Source organism: Prionailurus viverrinus, chromosome A1, assembly GCF_022837055.1.
Source record: "Prionailurus viverrinus isolate Anna chromosome A1, UM_Priviv_1.0, whole genome shotgun sequence".
NCBI classification, from domain to species: domain Eukaryota; kingdom Metazoa; phylum Chordata; class Mammalia; order Carnivora; family Felidae; genus Prionailurus; species Prionailurus viverrinus.
In genome coordinates this window covers 88,437,927-88,464,742 of record NC_062561.1, presented here as the reverse complement: position 1 = coordinate 88,464,742, position 26,816 = coordinate 88,437,927, and the positions used below count along the sequence as shown (strand labels likewise).

The window sequence follows — 26,816 nt, the reverse complement described above, 5'->3', positions numbered from 1 at the left end:
GGATTCTCAATTCTGTTCTATTGATACATAGAACTGTCTGTTCTATGTCAGTACCACAGTTTAGATCACTGTAGCTTTGTGGTGGGTTTTGAAATTGGCAAGTGTGAGTCCTCCAACTTTGTTCATTTTTCTTTTTTAAGATTTTTTTGAGTATTTGAGGTCCCTGCATTTCCACTTGAATTTTAAGATCAGCTTTCAAATTTTGCAAAAATGGCAGCTGGTATTTTGATTATTATAGTACTGAATGTGTAGATCAATTTGAGTATTGCTGTTTTAACAACATTAATCTTCTGATCCATAAATACAGGCTACCTGTCTATTTTTCAAGCTTTTTAATTTTTTTTCCAAAATTTTATAGTTTTCAGTGTAAAAGACTTGTGGAGTTTGTTGAATCTTCCGATCTATAGTTTTCAGTGTAAAAGACTTGTGGAGTTTGTTGCCATGCATTCATTTTTCTTGATGCTTCTTTAAATGGAATTGTTTTCTTAATTTCACTTTCAGATGGTTTGTTGCTAATACACAGAAACAGAACTAACTTTTGTATATTGGCCTTGAGTCCTACAACCTTGCTGAACTGGTTTATTCACCTATTAATTCTTTCATGGATTCCTAAGGATATTTAAAAAAAATTTTTAATGTTTATTCATTTTTGAGAGACAGAGAGAGACAGAGCATGAGCAGGGAAGGGGCAGAGAGAGAAGGAGACACAGAATATGAAGCAGGCTCCAGGCTCTGAGCTGTCAGCACAGAGCCCGACACGGGGCTCGAACTCATGGACCATGAGATCATGACCTGAGCCGGAGTCAGACGCTCAACTGACTGAGCTACCCAGGCGCCCCTAAGGATATTTTTTTTTAGATACAAAAAGGTGTCACCTGCATGTACAGATAGTTTTACTTCTTTATTTACAGTCTAGATGCCTTTCATTTTGTTGTTGATTATTGATTGAACCTCTTTACTTTTTGTAGGTCTGTTCAGGTTTTCTATTTCTTCTGGGGTCAGTTTTGATAATTTGTGTATTTCTGTGAGTTTGTCCATTTTGTCTGGGTTGTCCAATTTGTTGGCATACAGTTGTTCATGGTATTCTCTTACCATGCTTTTAATTCTCTAAGATCTGTACTGATGTCCCCACATTTATTTCTATTTTAATAATTTGAGACTTCAAACTTTCTGGGTCAGTCTAACTAAAGGTTTGTCAATTTTGTGAATTTTTAAAAATGTCCTTTGTTCTTTCTATTGCTTTTTTATTCTCTATTTCATTTGTCTCCACTCCAGTCTTTATTTCCTTCCTTCTTCTAACTTGGGGTTTTGCTTACTCTTTATAGGTTTGTTATAGTTTTATAGTTTTAAGCTTTATAATTTTATAGTTTATAGTTTTTTTTATAGTTTTATGGTTTTTTAGAGAGAGAATGTGTGTGCATGTGAGGGGGGATGGGCAGAGGTAAAGAAAGAGAATCTTAAGCAGGTTCCACACTCAGTGTGGAGCTGGACGTGGGGCTCAATCCCATGTTCCTGAGATCATGACTGAAGCCGAAATCAAGAGTCAGACACTCAACCAACTGATCCACTCAGGTGCTCCATAGTTTCTTAAAGTGCGAAGTTAAGTTATTGATTTGTGCTCATCTGTTTTGACATAGACCTATAATATACAACTATCAGTACTACTTTCAGTGCACCTTAGTAGTCCTGAGGTGTTGTGTTTTCATTTCCATCTATCTAAAAATATTTTCTAATTTTCCTTATAATTTTTTAAGAGTGCATTGTTTCATTTTGACAGGCTTGTGAATTTTCCAGTTTTCCTTCTATTATTGATTTCTAGCTTCACTCCACTGTGGTTGGAAAAGACTGTTTGTATTATTTCAATCTTTTTACATTTATTGAGACTTGTTTTATGGCCTCTCCCATGCTCTGTGCTTTAGTGAAGTGTGTTTCCTGTTGTGGTTGGGTGAAGAGTTCTGTAGACTCAGCTGGGTCTGCTGGTGTGCACTGCTGTTTATTTAGTGAGCTCCTGTCTGGATGTATGTCCATTACTGAAAGTGGGGCATTGAATTATCCAACTATTATTGTACGACTGTCTGTTTCTCTCTTTAATCAGTTGGTTTTCACTTCGTGTAGTTTGGTCTCTCCTGTGAGTTGTGCTTATGTTCATAGTTGTCAGATCTTCTTGATGAGTTGACCCTTTTATCAACTTATGATGTCCTTAATCAATACATTATTCAACCAATATATAGTGTTTTGTAATGGTTTGCCTTAAAGTCTGTTCAGCCTGACAACATAAAAACCATCTTGTCTGGTTGCTCTTTGTAAGGAGCATATCTTCACTTTAAAATTATTTGTTTCAAAAAAACCCTATTTTTGTCTTTGGATCTAAAGTGAGTCTCTTGTAGACAGCATATATTTTTTTAATCTGTTTTGCCAATCTCCACCTTTTAGTTGGGGAATTAAATCTATTAACAGTTAAATTAATATTTACAAGGAAGGCCTTTTACTATTTTTCTCTCTTTAAAATTTTTAAAAAATGTTTCTTTATTTTTGAGAGAGAAGGAGAGACAGAGTGTGAACAGGGGAGGGGCAGAGAGAGAGGGGGACACAGAATTTGAAGCAGACTCCAGGCTCTGAGCTGTCAGCACAGAGCTTGATGCAGGGCTTTAACTCATGCGCCATGAGATCATGACCTGAGCCAAAGCTGGATGCTCAACCGACTGAGCCACCCAAGCACCCTGTATTTTTCTCTTTTAATATGTCATATCTTTTTTGCTCCTTATTTTCTCTATTACTGGTTTTTACATTTAACTTATTTTTTTCTATTTTCATTTCCTTCTCACTTCTTTTTCTGTACTCAGAACTAAGTATATATATTTACTATATTTAATTTAACATGACTTTATATATATTATATATATTTATGTACAATATTTACTCTTTTGTCTGTCTATATACCTTCCTACCTACCTACCTACCTGTCTAGTTTTTTCTTAGTGTCTACTGTCTACTCTTAGTGGTTTTGACAGTTAACATCTTAACTTTATAATAATCAAGTTTAAAATTATACCATCTTAGTTTAAATAAGAAATTGCTTCTTTACAGCTCTGTGTGCACACACAAAGGACAACTTTATGTTGTTATCATCATAAATTATGTTTTCATATACCAAATTTAGTCAGTTAACTTTATGGTTTTATAATTATTGCTCATGCATTTGCATTTTAAGTCATCTGGGAAAAAAGAATAGTTAAAAACTAAAAATACTGGCTTTTATATTTACCAGTGTCCTTTACTGGTAAATATATTTACTCTTGTCCTTTATTTTTACATATGATTTTAAGTTACTGTCAGTGTTTTTTCATCTAAACCTGAAATGCCTATTTACCATTTCTTGCAGGGTAGTTATAATGCAACAAAATCCTGTGTTTGTTTGACTGGGAATGTATTAATCTCTCCTTCACTCTTAGGGATGGTTTTGTCAGAGATTAAGTTCTTGGTTGATAGTTTTTTTTTTCACTGAGAAGTTTAAACACATCACCCATTAACTTCTGACCTCTATGGTTTCTGAAGGGAAATATGCTGTCACTCTTAGTAGGAGTCCTTGTATGTGACAACTGGCTTTTCTCTTTCTGCTTTCAAGATTCTTTTTGTTTTTGGCTCTTGACAATTTTGATATAATCTCTCCATGTGGCTCTCCATTAGTTTGTCTTGCTTGGAGTTTGTTGAACTTCTTGGATGTTAATTTTAGAGATTTTTGATCATTTTTTTCTTAAACATCTCGGTGTCTCTTCCTCTTGCCCTCTCCCTATAAATATCCCCCATGTGCATATATTGCCCAATGGGCATCTAAGGCTCTGTTCATTTTTCTTCATTCTTATTTCTTTCTGCTCCTCACACCGGATAATTTCAAGAGACCTATGTTCAACTGTGCTAATTCTTCCTTCTGTGTGCTCAAAGCAGATGCTAAATCCCTCTAGTGACTTTCCATTTCAGTTATTCTTTTCAAATACAGAATTTCTATTTAGTTTTAGAAATCTAACTTGTTATTGATATTCTCTACTTGGTGAGACATTTTCCTCAAACATTACTTTATTCTATGAGGAATGATTTCCTTCGGTTCTCTGAACATATTTTAAATAGATGACATAATGACTTTGACTGGCGAGATAGTATCTGGGTGTTCTCAGGGACAGTTCCTGTTGACTGCTTCCTTTCCTGTAACAGGCCATGCTTCTTTGCATGCCATGTCATTCTTTGTTGATAAGTGGAATGTTAAATAATATAACATGGGAACTTGAGTTCAGATTCTCCAACCCCTCCCCCAGGTTGTTGTTGTTGCTTTTTGTTATTGTTGCTGTTGTTTGTGTGTCCAGTGACTTTTCTGAATGACTTCTGTGAAGTATGCATTTTTGTGCTGTGTGAACCACTGAAGTCTCTGATTGGTTAGTTTATTGGTCAGCTAATGGTTTTGTAGTGATTTCCTTAGATGCTAGTAACCAAGAGGTCTCCCAGTTCTTGCCAAAGGCCATTATGTTGTTACATGCATATGCCACTCAGCAAGGCAGTTTCTGAATTTACACTTGTCTTTACTTTATGCTTTACAGCCTCAAGGTTAGCCTGATGTGTGACTTTAGGGCCTACTCAAGTGTTTCCTGAGTATACATATATATATGTGGACTTCTAGATGCCCAGGGATGTGCCAGAGCTTTCCAAAGCCCTCTATGGACATCTCATTCTTCAGCTTTTCCTTGTAAGCTGATTAGTTAGCCTCTTCTCTGCCTGACTTTGACCCCACTTCGAGCAGCCATGATCAGTAGTGCGTGTGATTATTTTCAACAAATGCCAATGGGGAAAAGGCTGTTTGCATGGGATGGCCTTCTGTTTAGGTTTGAATAATAAGGAAAGAAGGAATGAAGACATACAGATAGACAGACAGACAGACAGGCTTGTGAGTGGAGTTTTCCAGTGAACCACCAATAGGTCAAATAATAATAATTCCCTGGGAATGGGCTGTGAAAGAGCTCTTGTCTCATTCTACTCCCTCATGTGGGTTCCAAGTGCCAGTGTTCCCTGTGATTGTGGACTATTGGTTTTCCAGGCTACCTCAGAGTTAGGGAGGAGAGTATGAGGATTGGGTATGTTAAAACACCACAAATCTTGATGTTCTTACTGAGATTCAGCTGTTTTCCTTGAGTACATGCCTCCTAGATTGCTGCAAGCCTTCCGTTAATTTCCAGAACACTAAAAAAGTTGACTGCAACAATTTTGCAAGGTTTATGCAATTTTTAAAAAGTTATTTTGCCATTTTTGCTGACATCTCTTTGAATGATTTTAAAATATTTAACCATCATTGTAATCCTGGGATTAAGGCTACTTGATTGTGGTTTGTTATTCTTTTTACCTGTTTCTGATTCAATGTGATGCTGTTTGGTTGAGTATTCTTATATTTATTTTCTTAAGGAATTCTGGCTTGTAGTATTCTTATACTGTCTTTGTCTGGTTTTGTCCCCAGAGTAATGCTGGCCTCACAAAATAGGTTGGAAAGAGTTATCTTCTCATCTGTTTTCTGTGAGAGATTGTGTAGAATCAATGTGATTTCTCTTCCTTCTTTTTTTAATTTTTAATTTTTTTTATTTTGAGAGAGAAAGAGAGAGAGAGAAAGGGCAAGTGGGGGGGGGGGGACAGAGAGAGAAGGAGACACAGAATACGAAGCAGGCTCCGAACTGTCAGCACAGAGCCCGACACGGGGCTTGAACCCACGAACCGTGAGATCATGACCTGAGCCGAAGTCAGATGCTTAACCAACTGAGCCACACAGGCGCCCCTTCTTTTCCTTCTTTATTTTTGTTTTTTTAGTTATTTCCCTGATAAAGTCAGTGAAGTCTTCCTAACCTAGAAATTTGTTTCTTTAGAAGATTTAAATTTTGAAAACATTTTATTTATAGTGATGAAACTGTTCAAGTTACCTATTTCCTCTTGGGCAAGTTTTAGTAGCTTGTGGTTTTTGAGGAATTGTTTTGTCTCATCAAATTTGTTTAATTTATGTGCATAGAGTTGCTTATAATGTTTTCTTATTATACTTTTAATGCCAGCAGGGTCTGGGAGATGTTCTGTTCCATTCTTGACATTGTTAGTTTAGGTCTTTTCTCTTTTTTCTTTACTAGTCTTGTTAGAGATTTATCAATTTTACTGATCTTTTCAAAGAACCAGATATGGTTTTCATTGATTTTCTCTATTTTTTCAATCTAACTGATTTCTGTTCTTATCTTTATTACTTTTCTTTCTGCTTGCTCTTGGTTTATTTGCTTCTAATTTCTTAAGGTGGAAGTATAGATTACTGATTGAATTTTTTCTTTTCTATTAAAAATATTTAATAGTGTTAAAATTTCACTAAGCATTGCTTTAAATTTATCCTACAAATTTTGATATGTTGATTTTCATTGTTGTTCACTTTAAAATATTTACTAATTTCCTTTGAGACTTCTTTGACTTCTATATTTTCAGAAGCATGCTCTTATCTTTCTGTTATTGACTTCCAGTCTAATTCCATTTTGGTCATACATACATACATACATACATACTTTGTATTACTTCAATTTAAAAAATGTTTTAGAAATTTCTTTTCTGAACTACTATGGCCTATGTTGGTAAATGTTCCATGTATAGTTGAAGGGAAGGTATATTCTGTTGCTGTTGGGTGGAATGCCTTACAAATATGAGTTAGGTCATGCTGGTTGATGGTTTGATTCTTCTATACCCCTGATGATCTTCTGTCTACTAGTTCAATCAATTGTTGTGTGAAGAGTGTTGAAAACTTCAGCTATACGTGTGGGCTTTCTATTTTACTTTCAGTTCTGTCAGTTTTTACTTTGCATGTGTTGAAGCTCTGTTGTCAGGGGCTTACTCATTTAGTATTGTTATACATTCTTTGTAAATGTAACTCTTTTATCTTTATAATATCTCTGGTAATTTTCTTGGCTCAAAGGTTTACTTTATTTTAATTTTAATATAATAATATTAATATAAATTAATTTTAATATGATATTAATATAAATATTCCAGTTTTGTTTTGATTACTGCTTGCACTGTGTATATTTTTAAAATTCTTTTATTTTTACCTATACATATTTGAAGTGGGTTTCTTGTAGCTAACATAAAGTTGGTACATTTTAAAAAATCAATTCTGACAATTTCTATCTTGTAATCAGTGTGTTTACACTATATCCATTTAATGAAATAATTGGTATGTTTTGGTCTACTATTTTATTATTTGCTTCTATTTTTTCTGTTTTTCCCTTTTTTCACATTTACTGCATTTTTGGGTCATTTGGCATGTTTTTAGTATTCCATTTTAATTTGTCTGTTGTGGTTCTATGTATATTTTTGTGTGGTCACCCTAGGGATTGTGTTAAACATATTCAACTCCTTAGAATCATTATTTTACTACTTCAATTGGGATGTAGAACTTTTATCAATTTGTAGGTCCTTTTACTCTCACACCATTATGTTATTAGTTGTTTTATGCACTATGTCTACCATTGAAAACCTCATCAGACAATGTGGTAATTCTTGATTTCAATGATCAAATATATTCCAAAGATTTCAATGGAAGAAGAATAGTCTATTTTGTTTCACCAGTGTATTAGTCAACTCAGGCTTCCATAACAAAAGGCCACAGGGAAAGCCTGGGTGGTTCAGTTGCTTAAGGGTCTGGTTCTTGATATCAAGGTCATGAGTTCAAGTCCTACATTGGGCTCTGTGCTGGGCCTGAAGCCTACTTAAAAATACACACACACACACACACATGCACACACACACCACAGATTGTGTGGTGTATACAACATAAATTTATTTTCTCATAGTTCTGGAAGCTAGAAGCCCAAGATCAAGGTGCCAGCTTGGCCATGTACTGGTGAGGCCTCCTTTTCTGGCCTGGTTTCTGTGGGTTTATGGAGAGCAAGAGAGATCTCTGGTATCTCTCTCTTATAAAGGTGCCAGTCCTATTGTTTTAGGGTCTCACCCTTATGAACTCTTTTAACCATAATTAACTCCTTAAGAGTCCTAATGCCAAAATTGGGGGTTAGGACTTCAACAAATGGATCATGGGAGGGAAGACAGTTCATAGTCCATAACACCCAAATACTTACCATGTGTGTTGGTCTTCCTTAATTCCTGATGCTCTGAATCTTCCTACAATGTCATTTCCCTTAGTAATTCTTGTAGAGGCGATTGGCTGACAGTGAGTTTTCTTAACTTCCCTTCATACAGAATGTCTTTATTTTATCCTCATTCCTGAAGGATATTTTTGCTAGATACAGAATTCTGGGCTGATGGTTCTTTCTTTCAGCACTAATTTTCGATGAGAAAAATTCATGGTCACTCAAGCTGTTCCCCTACAAATCATGGGTTTGTATTCTCTGCCTGCTTTCAAGAGTCTTTGTCTTTTAATTTTCAGTGGCTCTGAAATGGCGTGTCTAGGTGTGGATTTCTTTGGATTTATTCTGTCTGAGATTTACTGGGCTCTCATAATCTGGTTAATGTCTTTTACCAAATTTGAAAAGGTTTGAACTACTGTTTCTTGAAAATATTTTTCTGACCTTTACTCCTCTCTTTCCAGGACTGATGAGATGAATTTCAGTCCTTTTGGTTTCATCCCATAGATCCCTGAGGCTCTATCTAAAAACTCCCTTTCTTGCTCTTGTTTAGATGGAATAATTTCCATTGATTTATCTTCAAGTTCAGTAAGTCTTCTGTTGTCTGGATTCTGCTACTGAGCCCATTCAGTGAGTTATTTCAATTATTTTATTTCCCTACTTGTAAAAGGTCCATTTGGGTTTTTATATCTTGTTTTTCTTTGTTGAGAGTTTCTGTCTTTCCATTTCTTTCAAGAGTATTTGCTTTCATTTGTTGGAGCATTTTTGTAATAGTTGCTTGAAAATCTTTGTCAGATATTTCCAGCATCTGTGTCATTTTGACATTGGTATCTGTTAATAGTCCTCTCCTATGCATGTGAACTGAGAGCTTCCTGGTTTTTCAGGGGGCTGTTTTGGATGGCATCCCGTATATACTGAATGGTATGTTTTGAAACCCTGAGTCTTACATTTAATGAGGGATGTTGATCTTAGTAAAGCTGGAAATAGGCCTTGTTGAGTTCAGGCTATGGGTTCCTGCCAACTCCCCGTAGATTGTTTTCTTTACAGAGACTTTGCAGTGCCATTTGAATCTGTCCTGAATTGCCCACCTAGTGGTAGGTGTGGCTCTGGACAGTGGCCTCTGCCCAGTTCAGAGTTCAAAATTTTTGGTTTGGTTTTTGGGGTCATATTCAATCAAATGTGACTCAATGGTGATCCCTGGCATTTCTGGACAACCACCTGTTCCAGATCTTCTGTCTTCTTTTTCAGTTCTTTAGTTGGGAAGCTGGAGCTCTAGGCATGTTATTGTGATACTTACTTTTAATGGTCCCACCTGCACCGGTGTCCAGTGGCAGAATGATAGAAAAGAGAAAGATCAATGTACTCCTTCAGTTGCATAGGAATACTATATTCTATACCCTCAGTGTTCTAGGGGTCTCTAATCTTCATGGGCTGGGGCATGAGAGCATGGAGAAAAAATGGGGTATCTTCCATTCTCTCTCAGCACTTGGGGTTCTCTTCCCTAAGTTTTGGGAGAGGGATGGGGACCTGCTTCTGGATGTTGAGCTTCCTTGAGTGCAGGCAAAGGGGGAAAGGTAGACTCACTTCTGGTTTGGTGGACTTTGAATTCTGTTTTTTCTCCCCAATCTGCCTGCTGCTGCTTACTTGGAGAATCTTCATATGGCTGCTCCATGGCCCTGTGGCTGCATTTGGTGACTGAAACAGGGTGGAGTGTTTATGCCCAGAACTGGAACCAAGTGCAGGTGTTTTTGTAAAAATATGGGTTTTAATTTTCTGTAACTATGTAGATGGACCCAAACTTTGGCATTTCTAGTGTGGGAAAAATCCTAAGCATCCTTTCAGGGATATTTATAACTCATTCAGGTGAATTTTGAAGGCAAAACACTGTAGCTGGGGGCCTCATGGTGTGGGCTCAGCTGTGGGGTCAGAGTAATCATGGAGGGCTCCCACATGTGCTTCTTCCTGGGCACAGATAGTGGCAGGCCATCTCAAACACACACACATACACATGCATGCACATTTAAACACATACATGCTCATCCATACACACATGCATAGACATACATATACCCATGTACATAAACACATATACATGCTCACAACACACATACACACATGCATAGACATATATTCACATAAATTTCAATGCACATACACACTCACAAACATATATACACACAAACATACATACATGACACATACACACATACATACATGCATATTTTTAAAGTTTGCTTATTTTTGAGAGAGAGAGAGACAAAGTGGGGAAAGTGCAGAGAGAGAGGGAGACACAGAGTCCAAAAGCAGGCTCCAGGCTCTGAGCTGTCAGCACAGAGCCTGATGTGGGACTTGAACCCACAAACCATGAGATCATGACCTGAGCCGAGGTCAGATGCTTAACCAACTGAGCCACCCAGGCGTCCTCATACATGCACATTTAAACACATACAACAACATACACACGTTTAAACACATGTACAAAGACATGCACAAACATATATGTGCACATACAACCGTACATGCATACCCCCACATATATACACATAGACACACACACACACACACACACACACACACACACAGTGTGATCAAGAATGATTTCATGACATGCATATCAAAGAGACATAGTTTTCTTTAAGATTAGTCTGTGAGGACTCCTATGAAGTGAATGTCAGAAATAACAGAGACCTGGTGCAACCCCACCTTGGGGATGCAGCTGAGTCTGGGGCCACAAAATGAACATGAGGTGCCTCACTGTACAGTATGAAAGTTGTGTGTTCAGCTGGTTATGGATAAAGGTGACAGTTGGCTGTATGGTTAGGTGTTCTCTGCTTTTGCATGGTAGTGTTTGTGAGGACTCATCTGGTGGTAGCCTCACGGGTGGAGAAATGATAGAGAGACCATGATTCCAAAAGCAAAGCTGTTGGCTGGAGGGAAGATGTGGCAGAAGCTCAGGTGGGCATGGCATCCACAAGAAGCATGCAGACTCCACTTAACCCATCTGGTCCCCAAGGACATCTTACTGCAGAGGTTTTGCTTCTGGAGATGTCCAAGTCAAACAGAGGCTGTGGTTGAGGGGACAGAGAGGGATGATGAGTGCATGAATTCGTGCTCATGTGGGTGTGGGCTGAGAAGCAGGAGACATAGATGAATCTTAAACCCATGTGTGAATACATAGATCTAGGGGTCACCATATGAGACATGGCAGGTAGACAGGAGCATATTTGCTGGAAGAAGCAGGTGACATGCTAGCCTGGGATGTCCAGGGGTGGTCAGCTATCTGGGCATGGTACTCAGTTGACACTGGTCTGGGGTTGGAGATTCAGGATTTGTTGGCATGTTTGTGGTGGGAGGGACTGGGGGAAGAAGTGGTGTGGAAGGAGTGGATAATGATGGGACCTCCCCCTGGGACACTGGGGGACATGAGACCATGTAGGGAGGGGCTTGGGGTGGGAGGAGAACCAAAGAATATTGAGGCTGACCACAGCCCCTGCCAGTCACTGCATAGATTTTTGGATCATCATCACTGCCTTCCATCCAGACACCTGTCCTAGGTGGTATCAGGTCACCGAGGACAGGTAGGTGAAATTCAGCAACCTGGATGCCTTATCTTTTTCTCCATGAAAAATATATTTAAGGCATAAAAATAGAACCATTTTTACTTTGGCTATTTGAATTTTAAAAAAATATTAGAAATCCAATTAAAAATCTTGTAACTCAAGGATAGTGCCCATTCTTGGTGATAGCATGTAAAGAATTCTCCCTGAAAATACCAATGCTTTGATGTGCAGGCCAAAAACCAAGAGTTCCACTGACTTCTGTTGAGAAAATAGGCATTCCTGAAGCAGAAAGTCCCTAGTGCATGAAATTGAATAATCTCATGTGGAAAGGTAGACTTATAAACACCCCATCTGGATTTGGGGTTCCAGCGGTACTGTGGACTTCTGTAATGTGAAAACTCTCCCATCATAGACATCTTAAAATGTGGGACAGAATGTAATAAAGTCAAGTTAAGTTAATATCTGGACTGGCAAGACGAAAAAGGAACATTTCCAGGTTCTAGAAAGGAAGAGGCACTAAGAAACTAAAGCAATGGGTGATGAGTTGGTGCACAATTGCTGTGGGGGACTTTGGGTCCCAGGGATCTGCATCTGACTTACACCACCAGCTTGCAAATAGGCGGTGGGAGCAAAAAGGAAGTGGAACAAAAAACAGCATACAAGGATGGAAACGTTGTAAAACCACATCATTAAAGAAAAGATGGACCAATAAAGCAATATGCCTTGAGCTCAGGGAGATTATAGGGCACTTGTCTTTCTGCCTTGGCCCAGGTGGGTGGGTTACCTCACCACCGAGGCCACACTTAATACTACTGGCTAAGGAAACCATGCTAGATGCACTCACAATAAAATTCATCTAAGCGCCGGAGGAATAATCCTACATAGAAGAGAGTTGGAAGTCACAGTAAAGATCAGGATTAGACCACCTGGGGACCTCAGATAATAGAACAACTATCTGAAAGAGTATTGAAATAAGCATACTTAAAACGAGTTATATGGGAGACTTGAAAATGTAAGAAAAAAGTAAAATAGTAAGAAAAAGAATAGGCAGATTCAAAAAAGAACCAAATGAATGGGAAGCACATTTGGGAAGCTTCTTGAATGGGAAACACATTTATGATAAACAATTTAGTGGAGCGATAAGTATCAAATTAGACATAGCTGAAGAAAAATCACTGAATTGGAAGATAGATTTGGGGAAGTTACTCAGAATGAAGCAGAGATTTAAAAAAAATGAGATAATGACAGATGTGGGGAAGAGAAGCAGAAGGCCACACATGTGTCTAAAAGGACTTTTAGGAGAGACTGGAGAGAATGAGGAAGAAGAAATAATGAAAGAAATCACGTAGGTAATTTTTAGCACTGATTGAAGATGTGAATCCTAAACTTCAGGATTTACAAGTGATCATGAGGAATGTAGGGAACATAAGTCCACAGATAGACACATCACAGTGAACCACAGAAAAATAAAGATTAATGGGAGGACAGTTATCCTTCCTGCAGATTTGTCAACAGCAATGAAGAGCACAAAGAAGGGATCACCTTCAATGTACTGGGGAAGATACTGTCAACTGGAATTCTGTATCCAGCCAAACTATCATTCAAAATTCAGAATGAAATAGAAATGTTTTAAGGAAGCAAATGGAGAGAATTTACCATCACAAAACCTTGCTGGAAAAAAATGCTGATGGATATACGTCAAAAGGAAGAAAATTTAGTCTAGAGTGAACAAGTGGGTCCTAGAAGTAATGTGATGTGAAGCAAAAGAAGTAAGTTAATAAAAACCACATCCAGTCTCAAGGACAGGGGTTTGATTATAGGAATGGTGATTGGCTTGCTAGAAGTTACAGATTGCATTAGAAGTCATTGTGTGTGTGTTCTTGTGCCTTGGGCATCACCCACTCTTGGTGACAGTGCACAAGAAATTCTCCCTGAAAATACCTGTGCTTTGATGTACAAGTGACAAGATATGCCTCCATTTGTTAGGATAATTATGGTATCACAAATGGTAAATGCCTAATCCTGTAACATGACACATACTGACCTGGAAATTATTTGACCTGGAGCCTTCAGATTCTGAGAAACAACCTGTTCTTTGCTTTATGCATCTCCTGAGTATGGAATTCTCTGTGTGGAGGGATCCAGGAGCAAGGCAGGCTTGTGCCCAAGGAATCCTGGTTTTGAGACCCAGAAGGTGGGCCCTTATTCAGTTCTAGACATTTAATTGTCCATTCTTATCCCCAGAACCTGTATTGGTGTTTGCCAAGGGACAGACAACACACAGTGAGGTACAGACCAAGGCGGGGGCCAGTGCCACACTGAGCTGTGAGGTGGCCCAGGACAAGACGGAGGTGACATGGTACAAGGACGGGAAGAAGCTGAGTGCAAGCTCCAGAGTGCGTGTGGAGGCCAAGGGCTGCAGCAGGAGGCTGGTGGTGCAGCAGACGGCAAAGGCGGATGCGGGGGAGTACAGCTGTGAGGCTGCGGGGGAGAAGGTCTCCTTCCACCTGGATGTCATTGGTGAGTTCCTTGACGTCTGTCTTATGCTCCTTAAGCTAGTTGTTAAGGATTGGGGTGGGGGCGCCTGGGTGGCGCAGTCGGCTAAGCGACCGACTTCAGCCAGGTCACGATCTCGCAGTCTGTGAGTTCGAGCCCCGCGTCAGGCTCTGGGCTGACGGCTCAGAGCCTGGAGCCTGTTTCCGATTCTGTGTCTCCCTCTCTCTCTGCCCCTCCCCCGTTCATGCTCTGTCTCTCTCTGTCCCAAAAATAAATAAACGTTGAAAAAAAAAAAAGGATTGGGGTGTGCACAGATGACATCTAATGGTCTATTTTGTCATCATGCTTTCATATAGCTAGCAGTTATTAATTATATACCCATGGCAGCATTTTATGAATGCTTCTTGTCTTTTCACTTGTGCAAACATTACAACAACCTCAGAGGAGGAATTCTGAATATTCTCATTGTAATATGAACTAAGAAAATTCTATAACTTGCTGATATTCACACAGCCAGAAAACCTAAGAGCCAGGGTTTGGGCCCAATATTCTGAGATTATTTATTTACTTTTTCTGCTTGAAAAACTTTTATCATGCATATTTATTTTGGTAGGTATTCTGGTACTTTAATTTCTTTTTTTGCTTATTTGAAAAAGTATTTATTTTGTCTTCAATTCTGAGGCCTATTTTCTCTGGGTATCAAGTTACATATGTAAATACAGTGGACTCTTGATCAGCATGGGTTTACACTCCACAGGTCCACTTATATGCGGATTTTTTCTATAAATACAGTACAGTATGTAAATGTGTTTTCTCTTCTTAATAACATTTCTCTGTAGCTTATTTCGTTGTTAGAGTGTAGTCTATAATACACATGTGATACAAAGTGTGTGTTAATTGATTATATCATCCGTGAGGCTTCCAGTCAACAGTAGGCTACTAGTAGTTACATTTTAGGGAAGTAAAAGTTATACATGAATTTTTTTTTTTACTGCATGGTGGGTTGGCACCCTTAACCCTTGTGTTGTTAAGAGTCAATTTTATATATTTTCACATTTTAAAGATATCATTCCATTGTCTTCTAGGTTCCATATTTTCTCTTAGAACATCAACTGTCAGATCTGTTATATTCTCTCAAGGGTTTTCTTTTCTTTTCTTTCTTTTCTCCTGTTGCTTTTAAGATATTGTTTTTGGCCTTCAGAAGTTTTACTTTGATGAACCTGGATGTGGTTTTCTTTGTATTCATACCAGTTGAGGCTGTAGATCACCTTGAGTGTGTGGGTTTATGTCCTCATCAACCATAGGCTATCCTTGGCCTTTCTCTATTCTGTCCTATCTCTCTCCTTTGTCAGAACTCTCGTTATATTTTATTTGACCTTTTTATGTTTCCCCACATATCTTGTTGCATCTTTCTTTCTGCCTTCTAATTATTTTTCTCTCTCTGCTTTATTCTGGGTATGTTGTTTACCTGCCTTCCAATTTTCTAATATTGTATTCTGCTATATCTAATGTGCTGTCCAACTCACTTATAGTGTGTTTACTATTTTCAAGTGATATAACTTCCATTTTTTAATTTCTTATAGATTCCAGACTCTGTAGTAAATTTTTCATGTTTGACCTTTTTTTTTAAAATTTCATTTTAAAACTGTATTAATCATGGCTGTATCCCAGTCTGAAAAAACATAATAATCAATCATCTGATATTGTACTTTTTTCTTGTTTAGTTTTCTATTTACTCCTGTCTGTGGCACATCAGCAATGCTTCGATTGACTGTCAGATATTGCATGAGAAAACTTGTTATATGGATGATGCTATCTTATTCCAGAAAGAGGGTTGCTCTTTCCTGTGATAGGCAGGGAGAGGACAATCAAACTTTGGCTCATTCAAGGACCATGTTGAGTTGGGACCACCTTGTAGTTTTGTTCAGGGTAGTCTGACTCTGGTGGGCTCAGAGCATGGAATCCCTGAGATCCTTCCTGCATGTACATACTTGAGTTTAATGGGATATACACAATTTTTTAAAAAACGATGATCTCAAGTGTTGGTAAGGATGTGGAGAATCTGAATTATCACACACTGTCAATGGTAGAGTAAGTTGTCACAATCATTATTGAACACTCTTTGGAAATATCTATTAAAGCCAAATTTAGCCATATGTATGTACTAGCAGTTCTGTTTGTCCCCAAAGAGACATACAAGACTGTTCAAGGCAGCTTTACTCATCATATCCCCAAATGGGAAATAGCCCAGATGAATCACAAGAGGTAAAGCAAACACAAGCTGAGGTGTTCATACAGTAGAAAACTATCCATGCATGCAGCAGCATGGGTAGATCTCACATTCTGTCAAGGGGAGGAAGACAGACCCAAAGAACACCCAATGGATCATGCATTCCTGTGAAATCAAAGTCCAGGCAAAAGTAATTGATGGTGGCGGAGGTCAAGATAATGGTTACTTTTGGGCATGGTTAGTAGTGAGTGGGGAGATAGATGTTTTCTGTTTGTTGTTGTTTTGGTTCTGTGGGGACAGTCACACCAAACTCCACTGGACTGTGCAAATGAATTAGTGCATTAATATGGGAGTTACACTGTGGTAAGGTAGTCTGTGGTGGACACACCATGTGCTGGGGATATAGGAGTGAACAACCCCATCTGCCCACAAGGGCTGGCTGTCACCTGGGAAGGACCATGAACTAGCAGAGACAGGTGATGGAACAGCCTCTGCCACCTTGCACCAGCCTTAGAAATTGCTCTTGAGTCAGGACACATCCAAATGTACACTTGGGCTGTAGGACAGGAGGCTTATGTTTACAAACACACTCCAGCACTCTTCTGGGCATGTGATGGCATTTGCTCCAAGTAGAAAATTTACTGAACCATGAGGCTTTCATTCCTGTGACCTAGGCTGGTGACAGCTCTGTGTCTCTGAACCTGTGCATGCCTCTTTTTCCCCAGAGCGCTCGGCCATGTTTGCTAAGGGGCAGCCAGCATGCAGTGAGGTGCAGGCCAAGGCAGGGGCCAGTGCCACGCTGAGCTGCGAGGTGGCTCAGGACAAGACGGAGGTGACATGGTACAAGGATGGGAAGAAACTGAGTGCCAGCTCCAGAGTGCACATGGAGGCCAAGGGCTGCAGCAGGAAGCTGGTGGTGCAGCAGGCGGGGAAGGTGGATGCTGGGGAGTACAGCTGTGAGGCCGGGGTCCAGAAGGTGTCTTTCCACCTGGATGTCACAGGTCAGTTCTTATGGGACTGTCATAGCCTGTGTGGAGGTGATGGGATTGGCTTACATCCCCAGCCAACCATGGTGCTCTTCCCACCAGACCTCATGTGTTCACATGGCCCATTCTCCCAATGCCCTTACCCATGGCTGGGCCAAGGGAGGTTGGGTGGGAAGGGTATGAATAGAAGGGAGATTGTGCTCCCAGAAACCCCAAGTGCTGTTTCCACACAGTAATGGCAGTTGTAAGTTCCCTGTATCTGCTCAGAAATTCCTGGGTGTTCTTTGGTACCTGGACCTCTGGCTGTTCCCTGCACTTGGAGTCTGAAGTAGACCAGGCATTTCTCACCCATGATACATGCATTTTCCTCTGCTTAATGTCCTGACAGCTCCCAGGTGCCCTCATCTAGCAACATGTTGTTTCACCCTAGGGAGAGATGTTTGAATTTCATTAAACCAGGATAAGGAGTAATTTATTCCAGCCAATCATAGTTGGATGTATCTCAGACAGAACTATGGACTATCAAAGTTTTAGGCATTCTGGGACACCCTTTCCTCCTTGCACATGGACACGGAAGTTATCTTGCACATGGACACGGATCTAGCAAAGTCTGGATCCCTGTTCTCTGCAATGTCTGCACAAAGCAAACTGAGAGCAGAGGGCTGACAGATATGTGATAGACACATGTGAAGTCTGGATTCTCTTTTTGAAGCAAATCTTGCTTCCCCTCTCTTAGAACATTCTGTGTCAGAATTCCCCTTGGGGTATGATTCATCGATTTAGAAATGGAAAAGAATAAGTGGCTTATCTTACACAAGCACACTTTGTTAAAGATGAGGTCTTTAACAGCTGCTGTCTGGTAAAGCAGCATTTCATACCATTTTCTAGAGACTTGCGTGTCTGTCCATTTCTGGCTGGTTCACAGAAAAGGGTCCGAACTAAATGTATTTTCCTTTCCTTATGAGTCTTTTTAAAAATTTTTTAAATGTTTTTATTTATTTATTTTTTTGAGAGAGAGAGAGAGAGCAGGGAAGGGGAATAGAGAGAGGGAGACACAGAATCTGAAGCAGGCTCCAGGCTCTGAGCTGTCAGCACAGAGCCCGACACAGGGCTCAAACTCATGAACCATGGGATCATGACCTGAGCCAAAGTCAGATGCTTAACCAACTGAGCCACGCAGGCACCACTCCTTATGAGTCTTAATGGCAAATAAAAATGGGCTGCAGTCCTACGTTGGCTTCTAGGTGCCACCACCTGACTGTTTGGTATTGTATCCGCAGAAAATTATTTGTTGGTGTATGCAGATACCAAAAAATCTACCATGTGTCTTTTTTTAGTGTTATTTTCAGATGATATAACAAATTATTTTATGGTAATACATATGAAAAGGTTTGGCAAATTGACCAAATTCTTAGAAAACCAGATAAAAGTGACACAAGAAGATTTCAACACCTCAAATAGTCCTAGAATGTTTTAAACAAATAGAGATGTAGTAAATAATCTCACACCATGTGCACTTTCTCACTGGTAGATTATGTGAAATGTTCTGGAAAGAAGTTAGTGCCTATTCCTGGAGATTTTTCTAGAAAAGAGAAGAGGAAGCTATTTCTGATTTACTTCACAGAGACAGCATAATGTTGATAACCAAACTCTGAAAAGCAAAGGATGAAAAATTCAAATTACAGGTCAGTCTGTTATGGATTTTCAAGGTCAAAATCTTAAACAAAGCATTAGGAAAATAAATTAGCAAAGTATTTAACAGATAATACACCATGATGAAGGTCATAGTCTATGAGTTCAAGGCTTTTTAAACTGGAAATATTAGCAGATCAGTATAATGCATGGCATTAACAGACTGAATGAAAAAGAATGAAGTGATTACTCCATAAATGCAGAATATAGTAGCTGATAAAATTTAACATCATAAATCCAGAAGAAGTGTATGATAAAGTTCACATCAATTCATGACATAGAATTCTTAGGCAATTATAAATAGAATGGTTCTTTTTTCAGTTTATAAATGATGCTGCAGAAAAACCAGCTAATCACACAGAGTGATCTGTGAGACAGGGAACTACCCAAGGAAGCTAACCGCTATCACTTTTATCCAATGCTATGCAGCATAGTTAGGGGGCAAATAAAGTCAACAGAAGTTTGAAAAAAAACAAAAATAGAATTTATGGATAATATGATATATCCAAAAGATAAATTATTTGGCCTAGAAAGTTGATAAAGATTACTGTGTAAAAAGTCAATATTGAGAAAACTCTTGTATCTGTGCTGCCAAGAGACACTTTGAAAATGAAAACTTAAGAGTTATAAGAGCATCAAGACTATCATGGTTCTAATTCCTAGTTTGATAAAGAGATGCTGGGTGGCTCTGTGAGGGTAAATTATTACATGTTATTGAGAGACAGTCAAGAGATGGAAATAAATGGATAGAAAACCATGGAAGAAACAGGCATACCTGATACTAATAAACATCCAAGCAAATGGTCATTTTTGGTGGTGGTAGTGGTGGGGACTTTGAAAATTGACAAACAGATCATCAAGGCCACACACAGACAATATACCTCTTGAAGGAGAGCAAAGGGTGAGCATTTGCTGGACCAGGTATCAGAACTATTACAGATAGAGTGATTGAGAATGGTGTCTTGATGCCAGGAAAGATACACTGACCAAAGAACCAGAATAGTGATCTCAGAGACAGACCCATGCAGGAACTGATGACGCCATCCCCTCCACCTCTGTGTGTGTGTGTTTAATGTGGAACTGTGTACGAAGTAGAGACAGCATGGTTAAAACAAATGGTGCTAGGACCATTTAACCATATGGAAAAGGATTGGACTAGTAACTCATACCACTCACAGTCAACCCCTGGTGTTCTCCTCAGAGCAGAAGTGAAACCATATACTCTCAGGTGGTAATGTAGATGTTTTTAATTGCTTCAAGCTTAGGAATGATTGCTTAGAACAGAACACAAGTGCACTAACCACAATGAAACAAATATGAAATATATGAGGACATTAACCTAAAAATGTTGAATCATCAGAAGACAGCACAGAAAAGACAAGCCACACAGATGTGGAGGATATTTACAGCACACGTAATCACCAAAGATATGCCTTCATATATATAAAAAGATCCTAAAAACAAGCATAGAAAGGACAGACAATGCTATTGAAAATTGGGCAAAAGCTTTTAGCAAAAGAGCAAACACTAATAACCAAAAACACTGGAAAAGGTAATTCACTTTGTGAATCATCAGGACCAGGTAAGAGACAGCCCTGGGAGGTAGAGCTCCACTGCCCACAGTTGCTAAGAGTTGACAACACAGAGTAGGTGACAGTGTGGAAGTGTGGAGGTTCAGGGACTGTCTTGCACTGTGGGTGACATGCTCTTTGCACATTCATGTGCAAGACTCTGTATCATCTGGGAAAGTTGAAGTGTGCACACATCATGACCCAACATCTCCTCACCCAGAAAAGCGTGTACATAGGAAAGTCTCTCGGAGTCCTCGCATGGAACAGGGATAGAATATATGGTCCCCACCTGGAATAGCCCATGAGGAGCAGTGATGGAATGTATGGTCCCCACCTGGAACAGCCCACATGGAGCAGTGGTGGAATGTATAAATAAATTGTGTTAGTTGTTGCTGAGAAGGTGGTGAGGCTTCTCCAGGCCACACAGCTGGTGCAGAGCCTGGATAAGATTCTACCACCTCCCCATTTATTTCTTCTTTCCCCTGTGCTACATCTTGAATTACTTTTTGACTTTGTGTGTCCTTCCCTGTCCCCAGAGCCCTCAGCTGTGTTTGCCAAGGAGCAGCCAGCATGCAGTGAGGTGCAGGCCAAGGCGGGGACCAGTGCCACACTGAGCTGCGAGGTGGCCCAGGACAAGACAGAGGTGACGTGGTACAAGGACGGGAAGAAGCTGAGTGCCAGCTCCAAAGTGTGCATGGAGGCCAAGGGCTGCAGCAGGCGGCTGGTGGTGCAGCAGGCAGGGAAGGCAGATGCCGGGGAGTACAGCTGTGAGGCCGGGGGCCAGAAGGTGTCCTTCCACCTGGATGTCACAGGTCAGTAATCTTTAGGGTAGTGAATTAGCCTTGTTTGAGAGAATGGGACTGACTTTGAGAGCAGATCATCCCTAGTGTTCTCACCATCAGTGATCTTCCATCTCACATCCTCCTACCTTCCTGTTTTTCCTCCCATGGTAGGGTCAAGGGTGGCTGGGTTGGACAGGTGTGTAAGAATGAAGGGGACCTCTTGTGTCCATCTTCAGTGGTGTTTAGAACACTGATGCTTAGTTATATATTCCTAGAACCTACCCAATTTCTTTGTGTCCTGGAGATCTGAATCTACTTAGCATTTGGGTCTGAATTAGACCAAGTGCCTCTTGTAAATTTCCTCCTATTGGATGTTCTGCCAGCTATCAGGTTTGTTCATTCAGAATCACAGGCAGGTTATCACAAGCCAGATGTTTGGATCTCACTGACCAAGGATAGGAGGATATTTCAACTACCCATCCATACTTGTAAATACCTCAGACTGACTGTGGATTATCAAAGTTTAGATGTTCTGTGAATCTCTTCCCTCCTTGCACATGTGTAGAAAAGCTCTTTCTGCACCTGTGTGCTGTAGCATCTAGATCCATTCCATGTTGCAATGTCTGTGCAAAGTATACAAAAGCAGAGATTGGTAGATATGTGCCTGTGATATGTACCTCTGATGTACAGGATATTCCTTTTAAAGCATATCTTTTGTGTTCAGTTAAAACATTCTTTGTCAGAATTCCTCTTGGAGTCTGATGTATAAATTTGGAAATAGGAATAAATAGCTTAAGCTGTATCAGCACATCTTGTTAAAGACAAGTGACTGTAATGGCAGACTGACTGGTGGACCAGTATTTATTTTGTTGCATTATGTAGTGATTAGTGTGTATTTGTGCTTTCTTGGCTGGTTCGTAGAGAAGGTTGAGAAATGTATTCATTTTATTTTGTTAAGAGGGTCTTTTGTTTTGTTTTTGTTAGGAGAGTCTTAATGTTCAGTAAAGGTCTGACATTTGACTTCTAGGTGCCACCACAAAACAGTGTGGTATTGTATTTGTATTCAGTGGTTTGTGTGTGTATATAGATACAGAGAAACATGCTAGTTATCTTTGTGAAACGTTATTTGAAGAGGACTTGAAAACTTACTTCATACTAAACATTTTAAAAGTTTTAAAATTTGATAGAAAACTGTATCAAAAATGACATGAGGAGAAATAGAAAACTGAAACAGTCCTATAACTTTTAAAGAAATGGATCCAGAAATATAAAAAAAAAAAATTTCATAGAAAGAGTCTATGTTCAGTGGATCTACTGATTAGTTATACCAAATATTTCTGGAAAGACATTATTACATTTTCATAGAGATTCTTCTAGACAACAGAAAAAGGGTGTACACTCTCCAACTCATCTTATGTAGATGTAGATAAATAATATTGATGTTGAAATCTTACAAGGAAAACATGTAGAGTTAAAATTACAGGCCAATGCTTGGGATTCTGTGTCTCCCTCTCTGTCTGCCCATCCTCTCTCTCTCTCTCTCTCTCTCTCTCTCTCTCTCTCTCTCTCTGTCTCTCTCTAAAATAAATAAACATTTAAAAAATTAAAGGGAGACCTGGGTGGCTCAGTCGGTTAAATGTCCGACTTCAGCTCAGGTCATGATCTTACGGTTTGTGGGTTTGAGCCCAGCATTGTGCTCTGTGCTGACAGCTCAGAGCCTGGAGCCTGCTTCAGATTCTGTGTCTCCCTCTCTCTGCCCCTCCCCTGCTCATACTCTGTCTCTCTCTCTCTCAAAATAAACAAACATTAAAATATTACAGGCCAATATCTTATGAATATCAAAGCTAAAATCTTAAACAAGATATTAGTCAACCAAGTAATCCGACACATGAGGCAGGCAATACACTATGATGGAAGTCATAGTTCAAGAATGTCTGGTTGCTTTAACATTAGAAACATTAAAAAAGCAAAACAGTACATGATATTAACAGATTGAAAGAGAAAAATGTTGTGGTTATCTCGATAAATGCTGAATAAAAATGTTTGATAAAATTTAACATAATCTCATAATATAAAATTATTAACTGACTATAGATAAAGGGTTTCTTCCTTAATTTAATTTGGAAAACAGTACTACAGGAAATACCAGCTAGAATCACCCTTAAAATGAAAGAGACCTGACTTTGTGATTGGAAACAAGGTAAGGAGGCTTTCTGTCCAACAATGGGCAATACAATAAGGAGGAAAATAAGACAAAGGTATAAAATATGGGGACAAACGTGGAATTTACAGATAATATCAATTTCAGAAAATCCAAAAGATTAATGATTAGACTTTAATAAGAGACTTGGAAAAATTAAAACTTAAAAAAAAAGCAATATACAGAACAGACCACACACACACACACACACACACACACACACACACATCAACTCCAGGTGTGTAGACCCCTGAGTGTAAAAGGTAAAACAATTAGCTCTTAGCAGGTAATGCAGACTATTTAGTGACATAAATGTAACAAAAGACTTAATAAATGGGTTAATCACAAAGGACAAGTTGGTATGTTTGTATTAAGAACTTTGATCAGAAGACACTATGAAGAAGGGAAAATGCAAGACACACAGATGGAGAGAATTTTAATAAGACATTTAATGACCAAACCCTTTAGCATTTAAAGCAACAAAGAGCTTGGGGTGTCTGGGTGGCTCAGTCAGTTGACAGTCTGACTTTGGCTCAGGTCATGATCTCACAGTTCTATGAGTTCGAGCCCCACATCGAGCTCTGTGCTGACAACTCGGGGCCTGGAGCCTGCTTCAGATTCTGTGTCTCCCTCTCTGCTCCTCCCCTGCTCACACTCCATCTCTTTCTCTCAAAAATAAATAAATATTAAAAAAATTTAATTAACAAAGAGCTCCTGAAAATGAATATAAGAGAAACATACAGTGGTATTGAAAATGGGGCAAATCTTGAACAGTGACATCATAAAGAGGAAATGCTAATGGCCAAAAACATCAGAAAATGTGCATCACTTTATCAGTAATGGGACCACAGGGAGGGACAACTTCAGTCCCACCAAGTTGCCAACAGTTGACAACACAGGGGAGGCAAGAGTGGGAACTTCCTCCCTGACAGTCCTGTGGAAGGACTCTGCATCATCTGAGAAGGCTGGGGTGTGCATGTATCACAACCCCACAGATCATTTCCTAGAGGAGCTTGTGCAGAGGGATGTCTCCAGTGTCCACACCTGCAGCAGCAACATGGAACAGTGATAGAATGTATAGATAGATTGTGGTTACCCATTTCTAGGAAAGGTAGGGGGCTTCTCCAGGCCTTACAGCTGGTGCAGAACCTGGAGAAGTTTCTGACCCCCTAGCTCACCATTCGGGCTCCTCTTACCAGAGCTGCCTTCCTGACTTGCAAGGTGACTCTGTCCCCAGAGCTTGCAGCTGTGTTTGCCAAGGAGCAGCCGGCATGCAGTGAGGTTCAGGCCAAGGCAGGGGCCAGTGCCACATTGAGCTGCGAGGTGGCCCAGGACAAGACGGAGGTGATGTGGTACAAGGATGGGAAGAAGCTGAGTGCAAGCTCCAGAGTGTGTGTGGAGGCCAAGGGTTGCAGCAGGAAGCTGGTGGTGCAGCAAGCGGGGAGAGCAGATGCCGGGGAGTACAGCTGCGAGGCCAAGGGAGAGAAGGTGTCCTTCCACCTGGATGTTACAGGTCAGTACTTGGGGGTAATACTCTAGCCTTGATGGAAGGTGATGATGGGACCATCCAGGATTACACCCGGATGGACTTTTGTGTCCTTTTCCTTTAGACCTAATCTCTTCATGTCTACCATTTGTCCATATGCTGTTTTCATCTCCTTTTTTTCACATCAGTTTTGGGTCAAGGGAGGCCTCATGGGAAGGGTATGCATGGAAAGGAAAGGGGCCGTTTCTGTAATCTGGAATGGCAATTTGGTGCAACAATGCTCAGTCACATTCCTAGCACCTGCCCTGCTCTTTCTGGTGTTCCTTGGTGTCTAGGATTCTAGTTCCATCTTGTGCTTGGGCTCGAGGTCAACCAGATATCTCTCACCCTTGGATATGGCACATTTTCTCCATTATATGTTTTGACAACTACCCATGCCACCCATCAGTAGCTCTGACCAGTTTTTGTCAGTGAGAGGTGTTTCAATTCACTTGGGCCTAGATTAGGGGAGATTCTGGCCACACAATCATACTTGGAATTGAGATATCAAGAGTGAACCTTAGATTATCACACTTGAGGTGTCTGGGACACTCTTCCTTCTTTTTCACTGATAGAGAAGCTCGCTGTTACCTGTGTGTTGACAAAATGTAGGTGCGTGTTTTGTGACAGTGTCTGCTGTGCAAAGGGAAGGAAGAATGGGTGATTTGTAGATACTCACCTGTGACATTTAGGATTATTGTTTTCAAGCAAACCTCACTTTGCCCTTCTCTCCAGGTTGGAGATACACTCTCAGTGTCAGATTTACCCTTCTGGTTGCTTTTGTAAACTTAGAAATGGGAAGGAGTAGGTAACTCCTGGCACTCAGTGTGCTTTGTCACTGAGGTGTTCCCACAGTAGCAGCCTGACCAGGAAAGCAGCATTTATTTTGTAGCATTTTCCTAATGTTTTGTGTGTATCTGCATCTGCTGGACTGGTACATAAAGTGTAAAAAATGGAAATTTTTTTCCTTTGTTAAGAGAACCTTGGGGAGCTTGGATGGCTCAGTGGGTTAAGCGTCCAACTTTGGCTCAGGTCATGATCTCGCAGTTCCTGAGTTCCAGCCCATTGTCGGGCTCTGTGCTGATAGCTCGGAGCCTGAGGCTGGCCCAGATTCTGTGTCTCCCTCTCAATCTGCCCCTCCCTGTTCACACTCTGTCTCTCTCTGTCTCTGTCTCTCTCTCAAAAATAAATAAACATTAAAAAAAGAGAGAATCTTGATACCAAATAGGGGTGGGCTCCATCCTACTCTGACTCCTAGTTGCCAGAACATAACAGTTTGGAATTTTATCAGCATATAATGATCCATGGGTGGGGGTAGGCACCCCAAATCCCATTTAGGTGTCTGTGAAATCTTATTTTAAGACAATATGACAAAAATATTTTATGGTAATAAATTTGAAAAGTTGTGACAATTTGGCTAATTCCTAGTAAATTGTGAGAATGGACACAAAAAGATACAGAAATCTCAAATAGTTTTATGACTTTTAAATAAGTGGAACCAATAATACAAAATCTTTGAAGTCAAGTAGTTCTCTGGTAAACTATGTTCAATATTCTTTAAAATGGTTATTCTATGCTTGAGGAAATAATTGTTCTGGGGAATATAAAAACAAGATATATTTCATAACTCATTTTA

The 26,816-nt window shown here is 39.8% G+C and overlaps 1 protein-coding gene across 3 annotated transcripts in view; it reads left to right on the top strand.

The window, feature by feature from the left end:
• OBSCN (obscurin, cytoskeletal calmodulin and titin-interacting RhoGEF) overlaps positions 1-26,816 on the top strand; it is a 159,135-nt gene that overhangs the window by 10,801 nt on the left and 121,518 nt on the right. Inside the window, exons 9-12 of one of the 3 annotated variants that reach the window (XM_047851995.1) lie at positions 13,943-14,218; positions 17,150-17,425; positions 21,210-21,485; positions 24,893-25,168. In XM_047851995.1, the coding sequence (XP_047707951.1) occupies positions 13,943-14,218; positions 17,150-17,425; positions 21,210-21,485; positions 24,893-25,168 (1,104 nt within the window). Of the gene's footprint in view, positions 1-13,942; positions 14,219-17,149; positions 17,426-19,067; positions 19,096-21,209; positions 21,486-24,892; positions 25,169-26,816 lie in introns of those variants that run through there. The other 2 variants (XM_047851979.1, XM_047851985.1) reach the window with 2 other exon arrangements.